The 20,989-nt window shown below is 37.2% G+C and overlaps 1 protein-coding gene across 1 annotated transcript in view; it reads left to right on the top strand.

Annotated features, from left to right (window-relative positions):
• EYA1 (EYA transcriptional coactivator and phosphatase 1) overlaps positions 1-20,989 on the top strand; it is a 161,925-nt gene that overhangs the window by 98,400 nt on the left and 42,536 nt on the right. The window contains exons 10-13 of the mRNA XM_027904186.1: positions 6,217-6,299; positions 6,716-6,902; positions 17,903-18,042; positions 19,218-19,301. Of these exons, the coding sequence (XP_027759987.1) occupies positions 6,217-6,299; positions 6,716-6,902; positions 17,903-18,042; positions 19,218-19,301 (494 nt within the window). The remainder of the gene's footprint in view (positions 1-6,216; positions 6,300-6,715; positions 6,903-17,902; positions 18,043-19,217; positions 19,302-20,989) is intronic.

Here is a 20,989-nt window from a genome sequence, read left to right as displayed (position 1 = left end):
TACAATAAAAATGTATCTCCAAATAGCAATAGTTTAGCAAATAGTGAACGAGACAAAGCAAGTCCTGGAAAACGTGTCAGGATTATGGATTTAGGAAGTGCCAAATATAATTTGACACCTGAATGTGTTCGAGAAGGGACAAGAAGATAAAAATACCTACTGCAGCTGTGGAGGTGGCTAAGTAATGACTGAAGTCTGTTTCTTTGAAGTCTATTTAAAAGCTGTAAGTCTTTGTATGTGCAGGCTATTATTATCAATTATATTTTGTAGCCTTTCTTGCCTGTGTAGTTTATTTAATATCTTGCCACCTTGTTCTTGCAATTCTTTTTCCCCCTCCTGTATCAAGAAGTCACTGGTGTGCCTGGTTCTGGATTTTGCACCACTTTAAGTGATATTTTAAAAAATCTTTGTTTATCAGAAATAACTAATTTTGGATGTCTTCTGTAGGCCTTTTCACCCCTGAATTTGTCAGTAGAATTCAGATACCTTGCAGCTTTTAGAACTGCTGAAATACGTGATCACTCAAAGAATTGGACCACATTTTTTTTTAAGTTTAGCACCTTTCTTTATTGTTATTAAGCTCAATTTAAACTGTGTGCCATCAAGTAAAACACTCCATGAAATGTCTTGAGGCAGAAGTGCTTTCAGAGATAAAGTGAATGAGGTTTTGCTTTTGTTCCACAACTTTAAGGGTATATTGATTCAATCCTTCGCTCAGACACAAAAGAGATGTTTTTTGTTGCTCTTTTTTTTTTTAAATCTCTTTTTGAACTGTGTGTTGAGTAGCTCTGTAGGGTAGAAGTGACTATCTGAGATCTGAAGTATTGATGAATTGTAGTGTACTCTGACAAGTACGAAGGATAGAATCAGAGTAGTGTGCTAATTTTCATCTATGTGTTGAATAATGATGATCTGCTACTCCTCTGAGTAAATATAACCATAAACAGGTTATTGGTTTTGCTTTCTGCAGATACCTACACAAAACACTAAAACAATAAACCCACACCTGCCCATCCTCCCAAAAAATCCAACCTCTCTGTAGGAGAGAGCTCAAAATACTTGCTAGCAGCAGCTACAAGTAATTTCTGGATCAACACTTCAGCTCTTAAGGAACTGATAATTCATAGCCTCTAGGAAATAGCATTATTGAAAAATCATGTCTGTGTTGCCTATAATTTTTATTGCAGTAGTGCCTTCATGCCACAGTCATATACAGAGGATCCTGTTGCTCTAACCTATACAGCCAAATAAAAATATAGTTCCATGGAAGTTGGAGTCTTAAATAAAACATACAGGCTAGAAGGCCCTAATGTAACAATAAAGCTGACACTGTTTAGTGAAAATAAACAGTCAACACCCTGTATTGGTTGTCTAACAGCTCTGAAGTTGTTTTTTGTAAGATATAGAGGAGAGGGATGTCAAGAAAAGAGGATTTTAGGCGGGACAGTGAAGTAGTAGTTTTGCAGATGTCTGTGGGAAACTCATTCAATAGAGGGAGGAAAGGGGGAGCAGCATGGGGTAACGTGAGAGGAGTGTTTGTTGGAAATTTTAAGAGTAAGTGAATGCTGGCATTAGTAGAACAGAGCTAGGACTCAGTCAATGGACTGCATAGAGGTCTGCCATAAAGAGTATCGTTTTGTTTTCTGCAATATTCAAAATGTGTAAGATCAGAATTGTCAAGCTCAGGAGAGGGTGTCAGTTGTCAAGAGATGGAACAGTAACATCCTGGAAAGCATTTCAGCTGTACACATTGAAAAGCAAGGACCTAAAAATATTCTGCAAGCAGAGATGTGTTAATGATGACCCAGTTGCAAAGCTCTAACACGAAGAGGGTCGGAGGCATTGATTTCATGATGCTGTTGTCTGCAGGGCTGAGGGAGGAGGGGGTCTGAGCTGGGTTCTGCTCCAGCTGTGCTGTACTTGGGCTGTGAGCTGCCCACCTGTGGAACTCAACAGATCACTGACAGTCTGACGTGGGCAGAAGAACGATGGGTCAGAGTTGGGTGGTCCCTGGGGTGTGTATGTTCTTTCTGTTGTTCTCATAAACAGCACAATGTGTGGGTGAGGGAGGGACTGGTCTTGTACAGAAACCTTAGAGACCATAAGTATATAACATATCAGACGAAAATATTTGTGAAGTTGTTAGTTGCTAAGTAGAAAAGAATGACATTGCTGAACAGGTCTTTCTTGCAGTTAAATGTTTGACAGTATATGTCTATACTATACATGAGAATATATATGTCTTTTTAATGTTTTCATAAGGCTAACTTTTGTATTTGAAATTACTTTAAATTGACTTAATTCTTCCTTTAGATTGAACAGCTGTTAAAAGCAAAGAAGAACATTTGTTTCCCTTTCCTCATTTAATTTTGGAAAGAGAACCTATTCATAGTTTCAAAGGACAAAATTTATTCTCATGTCAGAAGACAGGGTTAGTGCTGCTGCTGTTCAGTTGTTTGTGCAGAAACCTCCAGAGAGGAAAATGAGTTTCTTCTCCCTTTCCCCTCTAGCACTATATGGGCAGGCTGCAGCCTCAGCCTTGTCATAGCCTGCAACAGCCATTCTTCATCTCCTGCGTGCAGCTGCTGAGCTGCTAAATGGAGATAATGGATCCCACAACCTACTTCACAACCATGCGTTACATGACAGCGCGCTCGGGGCCCTGCGTTCTTGCCTGCAGTAAAGGGGATTTCCTAGTGGCCTTGCAGTTGTCATGCTCATGTTCCCTGACTGGGGTTACCTCGTGCTTGAAAGCTTTGGAGTTAATTCTGGTTCCTCTCCCTGGGGTGAATGTCTTCCTGCAATGTAGAGACTCTGCCTCGCGGTGCGTGTGCAGCCAATTAAATCCAGTGCTTTTCCTGACCCTGCTGAAATTACAGTGTGATTAGTCACTGAACAATAGTGCAGGGAGAGACTGCCAACTTTTGAAAATTATAAGGAGAATCGTTGCCTGTGACTCCGTGTTAAGGTTATTCTGGTAATCGGGTTTTTGTTTGTTACAAATTTATCATCCCTGGAACAGGGGGTGCGTAGAGGAAGGGGTGAGAAGAGGGCTCAGGCAGTTCTGCCGCCCCATGTCTCTACTCCCTTACTTAACGAGTGTGTTCCTTAAGCTGTTTTTCATATAAGTTGCTTCATAGATGTTGAAAGACCACTTACATGACTAATGGCTGTGGGAATGGCCCGTTGTTCCTATATTGGCAGAGTTATAAGGATTGTTCAGTGAGGATAAATGGAGAAGGGCTGGGGGGAGCAGCAAGGAAAGACCTCCATTTGCAACTGTCTTATTTGAGTATCCTTTGGTTGTGATAAAAGATGGCTTTTACCCTGCACCCAAGTATCCTACTGCTGGAAAGATAGGATACCTGTGATGAGCACTGGCATTGTTTTAGTTAGCAAGACTGTGATGATTAACTATCCAATTGGTTTGGGAAATCAACCATAAAAAGTAAACGTTAAGGTATTTGGTTATTATTATACAGTATAAAAATATTGTGCTGGATGGCTAACCAGTTACTAGGACAACAAGGGAGAGTTTGCCAAGGATTTTTAAGCACTGTAAGCAAACGGAAGAAACCTTGAGTTTAAATAGCCCATCTGGCCGTCTTAGGCTTTCCCAGGAGAGCTGCACTAAACTTCTGCCACATGCATTGTACCCTGATGATAGACATAGCCCATGGCAAGGAGACTGAGCCAGGAAAGCAAATGGGCTACTGTGGTCAACACACGGGGGAGGACAGCACCCCACGCCTCTCGGCAGCAGCACAGGGGCAAGCCCCGTGCCTGGAGCCTGCACCCTGGTCCCAGCAGGGTCCGTCAGCCTTCCGACGCTGGCTGGGATTCCCAGCTTTAATGTGGGTCAGAGCTCTTTGCAAAATAGACCTTTGACCTGCAATTTACAGCTTTTATCACATTTTAAAGTATGTAGCCGGCCAAGTTACGGCAGTAAATCTCCTGCGTTTTGTAGCGATTCTCATTTTTGTGTTTGTTCAGCTAAGGCAGGAGAGCAGCTCTATGCCGTGTTATGGCTGAATACTTAAAAAACAAATGGCAACATTGAAGCATTTTAAAAAGAACTTTAGGCCTGTAGTTCTGGGTGGCCCACGGAGCTGTTTCTGAGAAACCTGCTTCATGTTTGTTACGGTCTGGGAGACCCCTACCCCTCCTCCATAGGAGCCAGTGCTGACCATGAGATGAAAGAGATATCTGGGAGTTAGTATGTGTGTGTCTTTGTCTGAGAGGCAGAGATGCTGGCTGGCATGTAATTGCTTTACTCATTTGCTCTTGCAAATTATTTGCCAAATTTTCTGCAGAAGGTAACGTATTCCTCAAAAAAAGTCTTTGGTTGTTTTTTTTTTTTCTTATGAGAGGCTTTTTATATATATTTTTAGAGTGGCTCAAACTGTGCATCTCTAAAACCTGTGTCTGAATGTATTACTGCATCACTCAAAAATACCTACAAGAAATAAAAAGAGGCACAGTGACTTACATTCTTCTACCCAAAGTAGTATTAGAAATAAAATATCATTTCAAAGTTTTGCAATTTAAAATATTTTTCAGCTGTATTTTGGCTCTGGGGTTTGTTATAATAAAAAAAAATAACATCTGTTTTCCAATTTTAAATTAAATTTAAAACAACATGTTTTTCACATTAGTACTGTTTATCTGTACTATCTGCTAAACTTGGATGTCAACTCTTCTGCTGAAGTAATCTGATTTTAGTTCACAGGATTAGTAGCATCTATCAACAACTACAGAGCTTTTGCATTAATAAAAGATACAAGAGAAAAGGTTACAGTCATTATCACACGTTAAGTTTAAGCTTCATCTTTTACTCCCATTGCTGTTGGACTTCGCATCTCCTTGTTTGAGACTTAAGTTGTATGTGCTTTTAGTTGCTTTTGCAATCAAAGCAAGTAAATATTTTCCCTTCTGACTTTTCATAGCTAGGATACCTATTTGTTTTGAGGTTTTTTTTTATTTAAAGAAGTAGCTAGCTCACAACTGACTGTAGAGGGTTGTACTAAGCATGTAGCCCTGCCTGCATTCTGTGCTCTTTGGAGTTGCAAGAAATGTCACTTTTCCCAGTGAGCAACCTCTGCATGGAATTTGGTTGTTAATTGAGTTTTGTCAGTTATCTTGGAGGAGTGGTGCATCTGTGTGCCTGGCTCCCTGTTGATTTTCATCCCTCTTTGTCGTCTTTGCTCACCTGCAAGCTTTTGCTCCCTGGGTCTATGTATATCTTTGCACTAAGGTAGGTTATGGTGGTGAGAGAGACTGTAAACAACTTGTGCGCTTTAATAACCTGCGCTGGCTGGTGTTCTCCTGCTGGACAAGTTCAATAGGTTGCCTGATTATAGACTTTGTGGTGGCTTCTGTAGCTTCACCCTGTGCATCCATATGCCTCAGCTGGTGGCTGTGTCACTCCCCGGTTATAACCACTGAGGGCAAAACAGCTGAAAGAGGGTTGCTGCCCTTTTAGTGGAACAGCTTCTCAGGTTGGATAATAAACAAGAGCCCCATCTGTCTGGTTTTGGTGGCTCATGAAAGCATGAGTAGAGAGATGAAGGCAGTAATTCAGTATCTGGGGTAAATTCAATATTGGGTCTCCCTTCTCAGAGATACTTTTTTCCTCGTGTCATGCCTAATAGACTCTATCAAAAAAAGAAAAGATTTTCAGCCCAAGGCTGTGTATGATCGATTAGTGAATCCTAATGGCTTTGCAGTTGACTGAGCTGTCTGGAGCAGGGAGTTATGGCTTTTGCTATTCCTACAAGGGGCTGAATCTCAGGCAGGGGAGAGAACACAGTTCGCAAAGGTGGGAGGAGAAACAAAGCCACTGAGCTTTCGTGAGTGGAGATGCATCTCTTGGGACAAGGCTTGCCATTATTGTTCAACAAAAAAAGTAAAGAAACCCTCATTACTTCCATGATGCTGGGTATTATTTGGAAGGGTGGGATAGCCTAATAGTCAGAGCTGAGGTGGCTCCAAAATTCCTGTCTAAATTTCAAGGGATTTTTTTATTGCAACAATGAAACACATGGTATAGGAACTATGAATTATCACTTTCCGTATATTAACATGTTGTAGAGCCAAATCGGTTAACATATGGGAAATATTACAAATATGCCATAACCTTATGATATAACCATGTGATGGAAGTTATTTTCCTATACTTTGTTTTAGTAACGTATGTAATTTTTCTTTTCATTTCAGGCAGCAGTTTTACAACATCATCAGGAATATATGCAGGAAATAATTCCCTCACAAATTCTACTGGATTTAATAGTTCACAGCAGGTAAATTTGTAAATAGGAGCTCAGCAAACTTTGGCAAATTTAGAATTCTCATCCACTGAAAAAATGTAGCCTTTGTATAGTTTATTGAAAGAAAATAGCATCAAGTTAAACTAAGGTTTATAAATGTTTTTCTTCAATTTTTTGTCTTCCAATTCTAGAATTAATTGTCTGAGGTTGATGTTCTTTATCACACATAGGCAGCAGTGTGTCTAATTAACTGCTTGTATGAGAAGACATACTAAATTATGTGCAATTTAGATACTGTTTTATTGCCTCGCAGTTTTAGGTCCTATAGCATCTAGTTCAGGAAGCATACTTGCTTAAAGTCTGACATGTGTTTGTAGTTATATTTTGGAATTTATACTAAAAAGTAGCAAAACTTTGATGGACTATTCAGTTGCTTTTTTGTCTTGCAGGAATATCCCTCTTATCCCAGTTTTGGCCAGGGCCAATATGCACAGTATTATAATAGCTCACCATATCCTTCCCATTACATGACAAACACCAACACCAGCCCTACGACACCCTCCACAAACGCAACATACCAGCTTCAGGAACCACCATCTGGCATCACCAGTCAAGCAGTTACAGATCCTGCAGCAGGTAATTACATGGATTTTATTGTCCCTATGAGGCATGCTTTTTTAAGTTGAAAGGGGATTGAGTTGGATTTTTTTTTTGGTGTAGTTGTTGATTTTTGGTTTGTTATTTCTTAATCCTGAACCTGTGACACATCTTGTAAAGATTCTAACAGAAAATGGAGTGAAGAAAAAAGATGATCAGTAAAGGTTTTAAAGCTTGTGCAAAATACAATTTGTTTGTATTTATTTGTAAAATCTGTGTATTAAAAATTGCAGGGTTTGGACCAGTCCTTACGCTAAACCAGAACCTTATGTTTTTAAGCTCTATCTTCATTAAGATAAACTCCTTTGATTTTTCCGAAGTAAGACTGAAATCAAGAGGCCTTCAGACCATAGCCCAACTGTCCATTTAAAAGAGAACTTTTGTGGTTTTTTACTTTCAGAGGACATAATAATGCTTGTAATGTGGAACTGAAATTGCACAAGTGTTTCCATTTTAAGAAAAGATTTTCAGTGGCTTTTTCTTTTTCCCAGTCATTTTACCTTTCTTGGCGGAATTTGGCAGTCCTATACTAGTTGAGATATTTTTGAACACTTATACCAAACTGCTCCAGCTGTTTTTGGAAATGAGGGGTGAAAAATACTTTTCCCATTATTGAAATAAATAAAAATCCTTTTTTTTTTTTTTTTTTTTTTTTTTTTTTTAGCAGTTCAAGCATGTCAGTACTTAGTAGATGGCAGAAGTTTGAAATCTGTCAGAGAGAAATTCCAAGATTGCAGATGTATCTCACAGTAATGCAGTAAGAAACAGCTATAATTTGGCAATGGTATCAGGTGGTTTTGTTTTGGACTTTTTTGGGGGAAGTTGTTTTTAGTTTTCCTGAAATATTTGATGTGACTAATGTGCGAGCTTTTAGTATAACTTGCTAGGCCTCTGTTGCTTTTCTGCATGAGTGTGTACCTGAAGAAAATGTATTCAGTTTTGTCTTGTTTGAGGCATTTGCTGAAAGGAAATAGGGAAGAAGATACAGATGACATATGTGTTTATATACACAAGGTCGCATATGTATGCAATGTATTTGAGAAAGGCATCTTTCTAAATATATGAATGCATATAGGAGTCTGGAGCACTTAGAGTATGTGGATATATGTTGGTGTCTTCTTAATTACCCTGCTATTCAGTCTTTAGAAATTTTTTACTTTTGTTTTCTGGTGGGTTTCTTTGCTTCTCTTTTTAAATTGGAAGCAGTTAAGTTCTTCTTAGCCCAAAACCCAAATGTGATCAAATTTTAGCTTTTTATCAAGATATTAAAATTGTTATATCATCTGGGTTCTGATCTTTCGCAAAATTTTGCATGATTTTTTTTTTAAGTCGTTGATACTCCCTAAAAGCAATAGTAAATGCATATACAAAGAGAGGAGTTATATTTTCCCAAGCTCAAACTTACTACCTTAAAGGCTGTCTTCCTATTTAAATAGTTTTCTGTACTCTATAAGCTTGGACAGGACTTTTCTATCAGTTTCTTTTTAAGAAGTCTTTCTTTTTTCCTTCCTCAAATCCTCTACACTCTTGTTATGAAGGTTTTGTCTAAAAATTTTAAAGAATTTTTGGGGTTTTCTTATGCGTGAGTCCTGCACTGAATCTGTCTTCTAGTTTGCACTTTCACGTGTTGAAAGTATATCCATGGGTGCCTTACCACTGCTTGCTTAGCCCTTCCTTGGATATGTGCACACCTCCTCTAGCATTGCTGGGACTTCCATCTCTTTTCCCGAGACATTAATGTTAAAGATTTAATAATTCTGAAAAAGTTCCTTCTAACAGTTTGCAAGTAACAGCTCTTGGGTTTTCATGGGCTGACTGGCTGTACCAGAGGCAAGGGCACATTTAGGAAAGTGGATGCTGTGGACCACTCTCTGTTAGGAGGAGCTAATGAAAGCCATTCTTCTGTTCTCCTTCGTTAACGTGATTGCAGGCAGCAGAAGGAAAGGGCGAGACCCAGATTTTTCCATTTTTCTTTATGTAGTTGTTGTCTTGATGCACGTAAGTTAGGATCCAGCCTATTTAGACTCCTTCTGTTTTGAGTGGCAAGAGATGAATAACTCTATTTAAAGTTCAGTTTAACTACAATCTTAATCCTGAGGTGCCAAAGCATCTCCACTGGTATGAGAGCAGTTTAAGGTGGCTAACAGTGATGTATTCCTAAGGAACTCAGTGTTCCTAAGGAAACCAGTATTGGGTTCCTGAGGAAAAATTAGGTCAGAACCTTTTGCTGCCTCACAAACCTTCAACTCTGAAGAACCCCTTGCAAGAAGGGAAGAAAGGACCATTCAGTGAATCCACTGCTGTTCTTGCCATTTCCCCTTGGACGGCATAAATGGTTTTGCTTTCTTACTTGCAGAGGCTTATTGCAAAGCCTCAGTTGAACTCATACACAGTCTGCTCAAAAGACAAAGCAAGGCTGGGGCCAAAGAAAAGAGGGGATCAGCATGGAGGAAGGGAGTTCTGGTGGACTGAGAGCAAGTGAAAGGTGTATTCAACAGAAGGAAATTCATAGTTGGGTTAAAAAGCACAGAACAAAGGGGTAAAATAAAAAAAAATTAATTGCTGTTAGTCAAATTTCTGCAGGCTGTTTTGCCACATCTGGTCAAGTTAGGCTGCTAATTCTCTACCAAAGTTGGAACGCTTCGTATGAGGAATGGGGGTAGGGGGGGGGCAGTGGAGAGCCATCACATATAGTAGGATGGGATCCAGCTGCTGAATTGCAGCCATCCTACACATCTTCTATATTTAAAAAAACCCATGTAATCTGTGTGGTTATGAACTATGCCAGGACAAGCACAGAACAGCCTTCAGACTTCACAGAGGCACCAGAATAATTTGACATACATAGGTGGTTCCTATGAAAATGGGCCAGTAAATGAAAAAGAAGAGTTGGGTAAGAAAAATGTGAAAGAGAGAAAATAATTATGTGCTCTTGTGACATTTTTAGTATAGTTTTGCAGACTCAGAAAGCTCAGATAATTTCACTTGAAATACGTTTAATTCCTTGTCCAAATACAAAATAATCCTTTTATGGTTTGCCTCAGTTCCTAGCTAAATATGAAAGTTTCTGCCATGCAATCCAGGACATCCAGGGATTCTTGCAGAAGAACCTGAGATTTTCTGTTTTCAGTGTTTCTTCTTTCTCTTCCATTTGTGTGTTTGAAAAATTTCTTGTACCACGGTCAGGACAAAATCATTTGATTGCACAGAGATTTCTAATTCTTGTTACATAAATCAGACATACAAATTAATGTTATTTTCTTGTGAACAGGAGGTTGTATTTTTCTTAGTGACATAATCACAAAATTGTTAAGCAAAACAATCTCAGTTGACCATTTCAAAATTTTAATGTATTCTCCACTTCAGATTTCATTGGTTATTTTGTTTTAGTTCAAAAGTAAGGATTTTCTAAGGTTTGTTGTTTTGGGTTTTTTGTCCACTTGTAAAATTTTTCTGCAGAAGAAAATACTTTTCATCAGAATGGCAATAGAATATTAATTTTCTTCTGGGGTGAACTTTCAGTCCATACACAAATAGATTATCCCAGGTATGGACAGAGTTGCTGAATTTTTGTCTAAGCTGGAAGTAATCTAATGGAAGTAATAATAATTAAAATTATAAAAAGAATAGAAGTAGACAAATGAGCAAACATTTGCTCTCCCTTCCAATATTCAAATTCATTGAAATAGGTTCAGGGTGAAAAAAAAGGAGGTATTTCTTTATGTTTCATTTAAGTAAGCTGTGCAGCTCTTTGCTTCAGGACATTATATATACAAAATGTTTGTGCCAGTTCAAGCATTGCTTAGACAGACTCAAAGATTAGATTTACGCAGACACCAATGTCAATTCAAGAAATTCTTAACGCAGAAAATCACGGGAGACAGTGGATGAATTAGTGCTGTGTCTATCCTTTTTATGCTTTCCCAGTTAGTTTCCTGCTGTTTGCCCATGTTGAAACTTACCCTGGACAGATGGAGTTTTGCCCCCATCCATTATGCCTGCTTTGATGTTCTAAAATACTTAACATTCATAACACATATTTCTAAGAGTTCATGTAGAAAAAGACTACTTTTTCTAAAGCTTTAAAAATTTTCTCTTGCAGTATTTCAGCTCTATCATCACAACTGGTAACAAAAAATTCTCTATTTGTGCAGGGGGTTTTTTTATAAATTCATTCAGCAAAGCTGAATTTTCCTTCTATTTCATATGATGCTGTATTTGCAATTTATTATACAGTGTTTCTTGGAAGAGAGACTTGCATTGTTCTTGAGATTTGATCTCTTTCAGTTTTCTTGGTTTCTGTAATAAGTATGTTTAATATATTCTGGAAGGTTTTGGGGTTTTTGACATTACTCATATACTTCACAATGCAGAATAAAAACCCCACAAGGGTTTTTAAGGGGGTGTACCAGCCAACAAAACTTGTTCTCAGCCATGGATCACCATTTTGCTCTTAGAAACTATTTTTTTTTCCTTGAACACTGTATCACATTTAGTATTGCAAAAGGGAAAGCAATTTTTACAGTTTCTACTTATCATATTTCATAACAATAAATTAGAGACAGGAAAATGAAACAGAGCAAACAGACTATATAGGCTACCTTTCACTAATACCTGTATGAAAACAAATGCTGCTATATTTGCAGTAAATTTCTGGTATTCTAATGTTTGTTGTTTTTCATAAATAAAAATGAAGAGTAAATCTAGAAGGTGTATTTATACGGAAGTCAAAGTCACTGAAAATTCTGTAAAAACAGAAAGAGGACTGGATGTAATAACGAATGGCCACGTACCGCACCGGTTTTGCCTTTCTGATAATGTTTGTTCTCCTGCTTTTACATTTAGAATGTAAAACTTTAACTCTTTGTCATTGTATCCAACAATATATAGTCTGACCCCTGACGCAAAATATATTGAGTCTAAAAACTTGATGCACTTTTCAGTAGACTCTTTTTTAAATAGATAAATAGGATGTTCATCGTTGGTTTTGGTGGGATTAAAAGTAACAATGATTTTAAACTCTTTGAAAGCATAACTAATGAGTAAGGAAGAAATAACTACAGTGTATACAGGTACTACTGGCCCATTATGGGATATTTTTCTTCAGCAAAGAAAGCTGGAGAAAAAAAATCTGGACCATTTCAGGGCTTGTTGATATAGTTGTTGTCATCCATCATTTATATATACTTTCATAGATGTATATAGACAGTTATAGATATTTATATGCGATATACTGTTAATATAATATTTGTCATTATTTTGAATATACAATACTAAATCAAGAAGTCAACCAACCCTTGAAGTAAATAGGCATTTTTGCCAATATTTTAATAGACTATTGAGAGTTTCTGCCAAGTTTATAATAGTATGCTCTTAGTCCTCAATATACAAACTTCATTTTTAAGGTGAAGATCTTGATGTTTGTCGAAACAACACTAAAGACATACTTCTATGATCCTACCAGCAGGCATTATTGTATTTCTCGCCATGCTTATTTAGTACTTTTACTTACTACTAATATAGTACTACTTTTTTAATTGAGAAGTAAAAAAAAAAAAAAAAAATCCACAAATACATATGTGATTCTGCTGCATTATTTAATCCTGGTCCAGGTTTATGTAAGTAGAAAAGTTTGTATAAATGCTCATGAAATTTGTGTTTAGTTTTATTTATGCAAAAGTAAACTTTAATTATGCAAAAGTAAGAAAATCATAGCATGAGACTGACATATTCAAATTACCAAATTTTACTTTTTTTTTTTCTGATATACAGGAATTGAAATAACACTGGTCTAAGGATTCAGGTTCTTTATTCAAAATTAAGTGTAAGATTTGACAGCAAGCCATTAATCTAGGCACAGTCTAAATGGAAAATATTTGTACATACCTACTTGCAGAGACATTTGGCTATACTAACTATTCTAGACCCATGTCATCCATGTAATTTACACTGTGACACGAGATATGATTACTTTGATAATGTATATTTACTCTTTTTTGCATACCCTTTCAGTGGAGTAGGGAAAAATCTGACAAAATTTGCAATGCCTTTGTCAACAGCAAAAACTCTACCCATACACTCACCAGTTGGATTTACCTCTAGGGAGAGACCTGATTTTGGGATTTCTGGGACAGCCAGTTTGCCCAAGATTTATCACTTGATACTACTGCTGTACATTGAAATCAACAGTAAGAAAATACAGCAATTACTTAGGGGGGGATTTCCATAACAAACGGAAATGAATTACAGACTATGGTGTTGCAAAAGCTCTGTCTGTGGCCGTACTGCCTATTCATAGGCAAAGTTGGGGGTTTTTTATGAGATGTTGGAAAATTGTCCTGCGTAACAGAACCATCAAAACCTCCCTCAGTGATGTATAACAAGGAAGTATATGATCATGAACTGTTATGCCAGGTTGCAATAATAGGGTGCCTTGAAGCATAGGGGAAAGTCTGCTACAATATGGTTCATGCATTTAGTTAAGCCAGAATGTAAACATATTTTATTTCTCACAGTTATGTGCAGTTTTTATCTGGCTTGGTGTGACCATATTCTACAGGGGTTACTACCAGGTCAGGAGCAGGGGAGTACCAGTCACACCTGAAAAATAAGACATTTATAGAATCTGGGTTTTAAATGTTTTTTTTTTTTTTTTCTGACTGACTAGAGAAATCAACGTAGTGTCTGTTACACTTATCCAAGGTTTGGAAGAGAGAATTCTTGAGTGTGTGAAACAGAAACAAGCTGTAACATTTAGTGTCTACCTGGGCCAGAGTGCAGAGAGTTGCTATAGCGGGAAGATCTAAAATGATGTGTATGTTCCTGGATGCAGAAGAGTAACTGTTCCTACATTATTAATATAATTCTATGAAGCCATATGCAACACACAGGAATGGCTCTAGAGGTCCAGACTGATGGATCATCCAACCCCATGCCCTGCTACTTCAGAGGCCGTCAGCAGACACCTCGGGTGCAGCAAGAACAGACTAAACTTGTGTCAGACTTGCCCTAAGTACTTTTCCAGATTCCATATATTTTTGTCTCAGGGGATTTCCAGAACTGATGTTGTTTGTATGTTTAGGGTGTACCTGCATTAGCATTTTAATTTGGAGTAAGGTCTGTTTTGATATGGAGCTTTGGTTCAGCAAAGAGGTCCTAGAGCACTCAGCTGGAGTCCTTCCAGTCAAAGCTAACCTGGAAAGTATCTTCCAGGAGAGCTCCTAATTCCTCCAGCCCCTATTGAGGATTCTTAGGAGACTAGATCAGGCTGGACCTGATCAGACTGCACTGAAATGACCTCCCAGAAACTGGCAGTGGAGCCTGGTGATGTTGCCACCACTTGTCTGGTCCCACAGACTCCACCTGCTAATGTGGTGTGGCTGTAGCACCCCTGAATGCTTCACTTTGAGGGGTGTCTTCAGCCTTCTCTTGAGCCCTGGTAATCTTTTGAGAGGGTGTCATGGTTTTTTTTTTTTTTTTTTTTTGGAAAAATGTGCCACAAATCTCCTAGGTTTTATCTGAACTCCTTGTATTTAACCTGGCTGCTGCTAGCTCCTTTTTGTGATGTTGCTTTAGTATTGATAGGCAGTAGAGACCTAATCCCCACCCCCTTCTGCACTCATGATTTTGTGGAGGGTAGGGTTTCATCCTGTGCTTATCTGTGTTTGTGATGCTCAAAAACAGGATAAAATTAAATTCGGTGCTTTAGAAGCATAATCATTTCACTTGGATAATATTAAAGTATGTCTGGTACCATGAAGTCAGCTGAAGTTCAACAAATTACCCTTCTGCTACCAATGATTATAGAATAATGGGTATAATGATAACATGGTTTGTGGCCTTGTAACCTGACTTCAGAAAGTCTCTTCTACCCTGGCAGTTAAATTTTTTCACTTAACAATCTTATAAGCAAACTAGACTAAAACAGTCTGGCAGAAACTACAGCAGAGTGATATAAAGCTGTTTAGGAAATGGTGTCCAGAGAGAACTCAGCGAGAGCTCGCTATTAAAATAGAAGGATGGCTACAGCAGCATTCCTCAGTGTCTGCCTTGGGCCTAGCCACCATACCACGTTTTCATTAATCATTTAGATGACGGAACAGAATGTGTTTGCCTATTAAATATGTAGATGACACCATGCTGAGAGGGGCTGTGAGTTCTTTGGAGATGGGATGAGAACTCAAAAAATGGAGATGTGATCTGAATAGGAGCAGGTGTGAGGTATACATTTAGGCAGGAATGATGAACTGCACAAATGTGGGATGGGGAATGTTGGCAGCTCCTTCCAGGCTCTACCTTTCCCTGCAGACCGCTTTCAGTACTCCAGATACTGGTGGCACACGAAGTACCCTGAGCCGCTGTTGTTTTTCTTGTTCCAGAATTTGTCAGGCTTGGGCTAGTCGAGGCTCAGGGCTCAGCTGGACAGTGTATTCTTTAACTGTGTTTCCTTATGAGGACCTGAGAGTGACCATTGGGTAGTGAGCTGATAACCCAGCCATGCACACAGAGGCTGCTCTGTCCAACAGCCCTAATTCAAAAAGTACTTGCTCTGGTTTCCCTTTACAAGCATGGAATAAGTTTCTTGCACACATAGTCATGTTTTCTTTCCATTGGTTACAGCCATCTGTCACACTGCAACACACTGATGCCCTGAATAGACTCAGAAGTTCCAAGTATTAGCAATGTCGCTTATTCAGTTCATGTGCAAGGTTTGGTCAGGTCTTTGAGAAACAACCAGTTCAGTGTCACTTCCTCTTCAGAAGGTGATCTAGAAATCCTGAATGGAACATTTATTGGAAATATTGCAGAAAAATCCTGCCAAGTGGGGCCCAGGGGGGTAGCCTGTGGGACATCCAGGAAATCAAGCTTTGGTTGACTTTGCTTTGCATTATTGTGCCCGGTTTGGAGAGACTATAGAGAGTGATAATCATTTAAAAAATTGTAACTGAAGCCACACTCCTAAAAACGTTGTCAGAGACCAAGAACAACCCTAATTTAAATTAGTCAATAGGAAACACAGTTTTTCATTACATCTAAACTTTAGAACACATATTTAGAACATTATTGGCCAGTATACCTGTTGAAGGAATTCCGGTCTGTTTATTTTACTGTTGTAATTTATCTCAAGGCTTCTGTGCATTGTTTTCTTTCTTTTTCCTTTTTAGTAAAGATTGTAATAATAAAAACTGTGTATAGCAGACAAATTGTTTGGAAAAATTTGTACTAGTTGAGTTATGTTTTCTTATTTATGGCTAAATACAGTAAGTGAAAGAGCAGTCAGCATTCAAAATTTAACTAGTTTAAACATTCTGAAGTGTACACTGTCACAGGAAAAATATATATGATTGGAACATTTATGGTCTTAAATATTTAAACCTCTGCCTTTAGTTATGTGGACTTCCGTGGCTGAATGATTTTTGTTGTTTGACACATACACAGGATCACTCTTTTAGTATAGGCTGAGTGTCTTCTGAAGATTCTGTGTTTAACCCTGAGTTACATTTTAACTTGTTGTTCTGCTTTGTTTAATGTAGCCTGAAATACTTAGGTAAATATATAATGTGAAATATATACGATATGCCAATTTTCAGTAAGGATAGATTTGAAAGCTGAGCATGAGAATTTCAAGACCTTTTCCTTTCATTCAGCACAAGCAACTTTTATTATTTGAGGAATTGTGCATATGTGGTGTTACACAGATGTCCAGAGTCTCCTCCTTAATCTAACCTTTGACCTCAACAGGATGTTTTCCTAGGAGAAAGAATCACTTGTGTGAGAATTATACCTGTCTGTTCAAGCTGGAATGCCATGGGCTAGGCTTATTAAAATGAAAATACAAATACTCGTATCTACTGAACTCTAAAGAGTAGTTAATGTTAAATGAGAAGTAAAATGGATAAACATAAAAATTTCAGCTGCCTTCACTAAAATAGTGTTTTTAGGAAAAAATTCACTAGGACCTTCAAAATAAATATATTTGTGAACTTCAGACTATGAATGGAAGTCTTCAAAATTTAAAAATATTTAAAAATGTGTAGTTGCATTTCTGAGGACTGTGGTACTTCTAAGTAAATTAATAGGAAGGATAATTGATGCTGGGTGTCTGCTTTATTATGGTACAAACCCTTCACTGTTACTGAGTCTATGGATGTTAAGAGTAGCAAAATATCTTCCAACTAGCATATTTTCAGAAGAATTTTGTTGTTCTTACATATAAAAATAATAATAATTCCTTTTTCGCCTGTTCAACAACAGTAAACAATCTTGCAAATAAATGTTGCTGAAGCATAATGATTTGCATACAATACTAAAATGTTTGTAAAGAATTACATCATATCTTGAAGGTACTCATTGGAACAATTCAGTGTTGAGCAGGCCTTTAAAAATACTGTAAATTTCATCTCCATAGTTGATGCATATTTAAAACTTATTAATTTAAATTACCATGGGAAAATAAATACTCTGTTTTATGCCATAATTAGAAATAATTCTATTCCTCTGGCTCAAATGTAGCAATCTAAAAGAAAATTGTCTGCAACCAGGCAATTTGGAAAAATTTTTCAATTTCTATATGTTTTTTTTTCACACCCGGATGTTTTTTTCTTACCAGTCACCATAGCAGTTATTTTAAATCATGTTTGAAAACTTAGAGTTAAATCAATGTTCTTTTATAAAGAGCTGGCATCCCTTAAAATTGTTTAGAATTTAATCTGCTAATATTTGAAGGAATAATTATATTTTTTTACTTAGTCCTTTTTTATGTGTTTACTAAAATAATTTATCACTCTGTTTTTTCATATAACTTAGGCTATACCGAATTAATTTATGTATCAATATTACTATTTATCATTGTACATTTAAATATTTTAGTTAGCGCTGGTTAACAGAACATACCGGTTTTAGTGTCACACATTAAAAGCAAGTTGAACATTTTTAAGCTGGACCTGAAAGGTAAAAATGTCCTTTCTTTACTACAACAGAATACAGTACAATCCACAGTCCATCAACCCCCATTAAAGATTCAGATTCAGATAGATTGCGTCGTAGTTCAGATGGGAAATCACGTGGACGAGGCAGAAGAAACAATAACCCTTCACCACCACCTGACTCTGATCTAGAGGTACATTATGTTAAATGTCTTTTGCCTGTTACAGACTTTATTTTTATCATTATTTTGTGCAGAGAAATACTATTTACACATCAAAAATGAAGTGGCATTGAAGCTCCCTTTTTTCCCCTTACAGTATTTTCATAGAAGATAGGATTTTTCTTCTAAAGAACCTTCTTCAGGAAGAGCTTCTACTTTCTCTGAAAAATACTGTGTGTTTCTTTCTCCTTTTGATTAAAACAAAGCAAACAAACAAATGGGGGGGGAAAAAAAAAGGCAAGCTTTTCACAAGGAAAAGAAAGGTTTGCATTTGGACAGGAGACACTTCTAGCACAATAGTGGGTTTTGTTCTCTCATGATATGTCCACATTCCTCCCAGTGGCCCATGGTTTGTGTTGAGAACACATCTCCAATGACACACCACAGCTCTGTGCGTCCACACGGCATTACTTTTCCTTTCCAAAAGCTTAGCCCATTCGTCATCTTGGGGAAATACAATCTCACCAGAATTTAAGATACTTGCATTTGAACACTTTATTTTTTATTAAAATATCATTTTGTGTGTGGTCAGAAGATGAGTTTAAAATACATATTTTCCATTGTCTGTAAGCAAAAGAATTACTTACTGACACCGTAAATTTTTACACATACATCATCCAAGTTCATAATTTTCATTCTTCAGGGGCCTAAAATGCATTAGAAATTAGCATAAATAAGTGCTTGGCAGCAATTTGACTTGTTCTGGTTTTAGAGGTAATTTTTGAGAGCAGTTAAATGAACTTTGTTTTCTAAGACTTGCAGAAATACAGAATTCAAACCCTGAAGTTTTAATTTTCAGAGGCCTCTTTTCATTTATTTCAGTTTCTAATCTCACATCTGTCTTCAGAAAATACATTGTACAATCTCATTTTCTGTGTATATTTGACAATAAATATAATTCTATTCTAATAGAATAATTTGATATAATAGGAATTGTAGTAAAAAGCTAAAACAGATTGTATTACCTTCTTCTGGAAAAACCCCCAACTTGTTATTTTTAAAAATAAACGGCAAGGAAACTATGGTTTTAATATATAACCATTTCAGTAAAATTTTCCCATTTGTGTGCTTACTGATTCAAATTTTAACTTTCCATGTCAAGTATCAGCTTCACAGAGGAACACATTGATCTGATTCTCTTTTTACAGAGAGTATTCATTTGGGATTTGGATGAGACAATCATCATTTTCCATTCCTTGCTTACAGGGTCCTATGCAAACAGATACGGAAGGGTAAGTGTCAAGAAACTGATGGAAATTTTCAGTAATATTTGCTGGTTTATGGTTGATACACAAGGAAGATTAGAACATTAGCTAATTTGCTAGAGGCAAACTGGTACTGGTGTTACAAGACATAAAAAAAACAAGGAGTAAAGCTGTTTCACATGTCCATTTTTTGCAGTTATTCTGCTCTTATATTCTGTACATATTTTAATAACGTTAGAATTAATCCTTTGACCACTTGACTTTTAGATACAGGTTGTCTGAAACCTGTTGATGTCAAAATCTGCAAGGGTTTACCTCCCTTCAGAAAGTGAAGAACTTCCAAGAGTGATTGCTAAAAAAAAAAATTTTAAGTGCTGACTGATCGGCAGTGTACTGTGCTCTGCACTGAGAAGGCATGAGGAAGAAGACTTTTGGGCACAGACAGATTAGTCTAAAATTTTTTACCTTAACTTTTTTTTAATCTATATATTGACTGATGTTTTTGAAAGTCTGTTTATGAGTCAAATCTTTCTATTATGCACAATCTATAAATCATAACTGAACTGATGAATATGTCTACAGACTGTGGATTTCCTTGGTAATTCTCAGAAGAGAAATATGGCCTTCAATGATTAAGAACAGTTTACTAATGGAATGCCCTTATTAGATCAGACTTTGTTTTTCCAGGATTGTATTTGAAAGCTATGTCTCATCTTGTGCTGAAATCTGCTACACTGTTTCGTGTTCACCTCAAGTGAGCTGTAACTGAAACATGGTTTTTGTTAGCCTTAAAAATTTCTACATATAAAGAACAAACAGTTTTGTCTGACTTCATGAAATACTATCTTCTTGTAAAGCTTCTATTTATCACTCAAAGATTTTGCCCTATGCCCAGCTGAGTGAAGGGTAAATCTACCTCTAATTCAGTCTGTGCTGTGACTGGTCAGGTTCTGGATTTCTCTCAGTAGAATTTAGCCTTATAAAAATCTAAAGCAGTATTATTTTGCAACCTTTCTTGTTTGATCAGGTGAGGTGTGTTTTCAGAAAAGTTTGCTGTGATATCAGCTTACCTGTTTGAGGAATATAATTAGTTTTTTTCATTATATGACAGAAAAGCAAGTTAATTCTGCAGCCTGAACATAAAACGCCTTTCTGGATGCTTGAAGTTGAGGAAAGTGGCTAATATTCAGTTGCAGAGATATAAATATGTATGCTGCATGGAGCTGGGTGTCTGCTGATTGCAACTCTATCACTCTATCTGTGGCACTGTTTACTTGAGGTGCAGCTTTTGCCCAGCTGTCTCTGGTTAAGTGGCATCTGCCATAATATATCTGCACTGCTAAATGACAGCCAGCTGTTGATGTTGAGAGAAATGATGGCATTAGTGCTTATGCTGTGGATAAATATTAGATCTTTTTGCTGAGTTAGCAACATGCATGTCCTTGGCTCTCAGATGCCCATCGTGCAACTGTGCCATTCATGCTTTGTTTTGATGTCAGAATTTCTGTTGTCTTATTGACAGGTTCAGACAACAGTTAGCAATTTCCAGGGATGTTAGAGGAACATAGAGTCAAATGTTCAAAGCAAACGTGCTAAAACATGCATCTGTCATATCAAAATTGTAGAGTCTATTTGCAGCAACAGGAGGTGCACATTTTCAAAAGGTTGTTTCCTTGTGATTTGATTGCTGGCTTTTAAAATCAGAAATCCAGATC

This window comes from Empidonax traillii, unplaced genomic scaffold (genome assembly GCF_003031625.1).
Source record: "Empidonax traillii isolate 1590-97213 ecotype Southwest subspecies unplaced genomic scaffold, ASM303162v1 scaffold1016:size208863, whole genome shotgun sequence".
Taxonomy (NCBI): Eukaryota; Metazoa; Chordata; class Aves; order Passeriformes; family Tyrannidae; genus Empidonax; species Empidonax traillii.
This window is presented reverse-complemented; position numbering and strand designations above follow the sequence as displayed.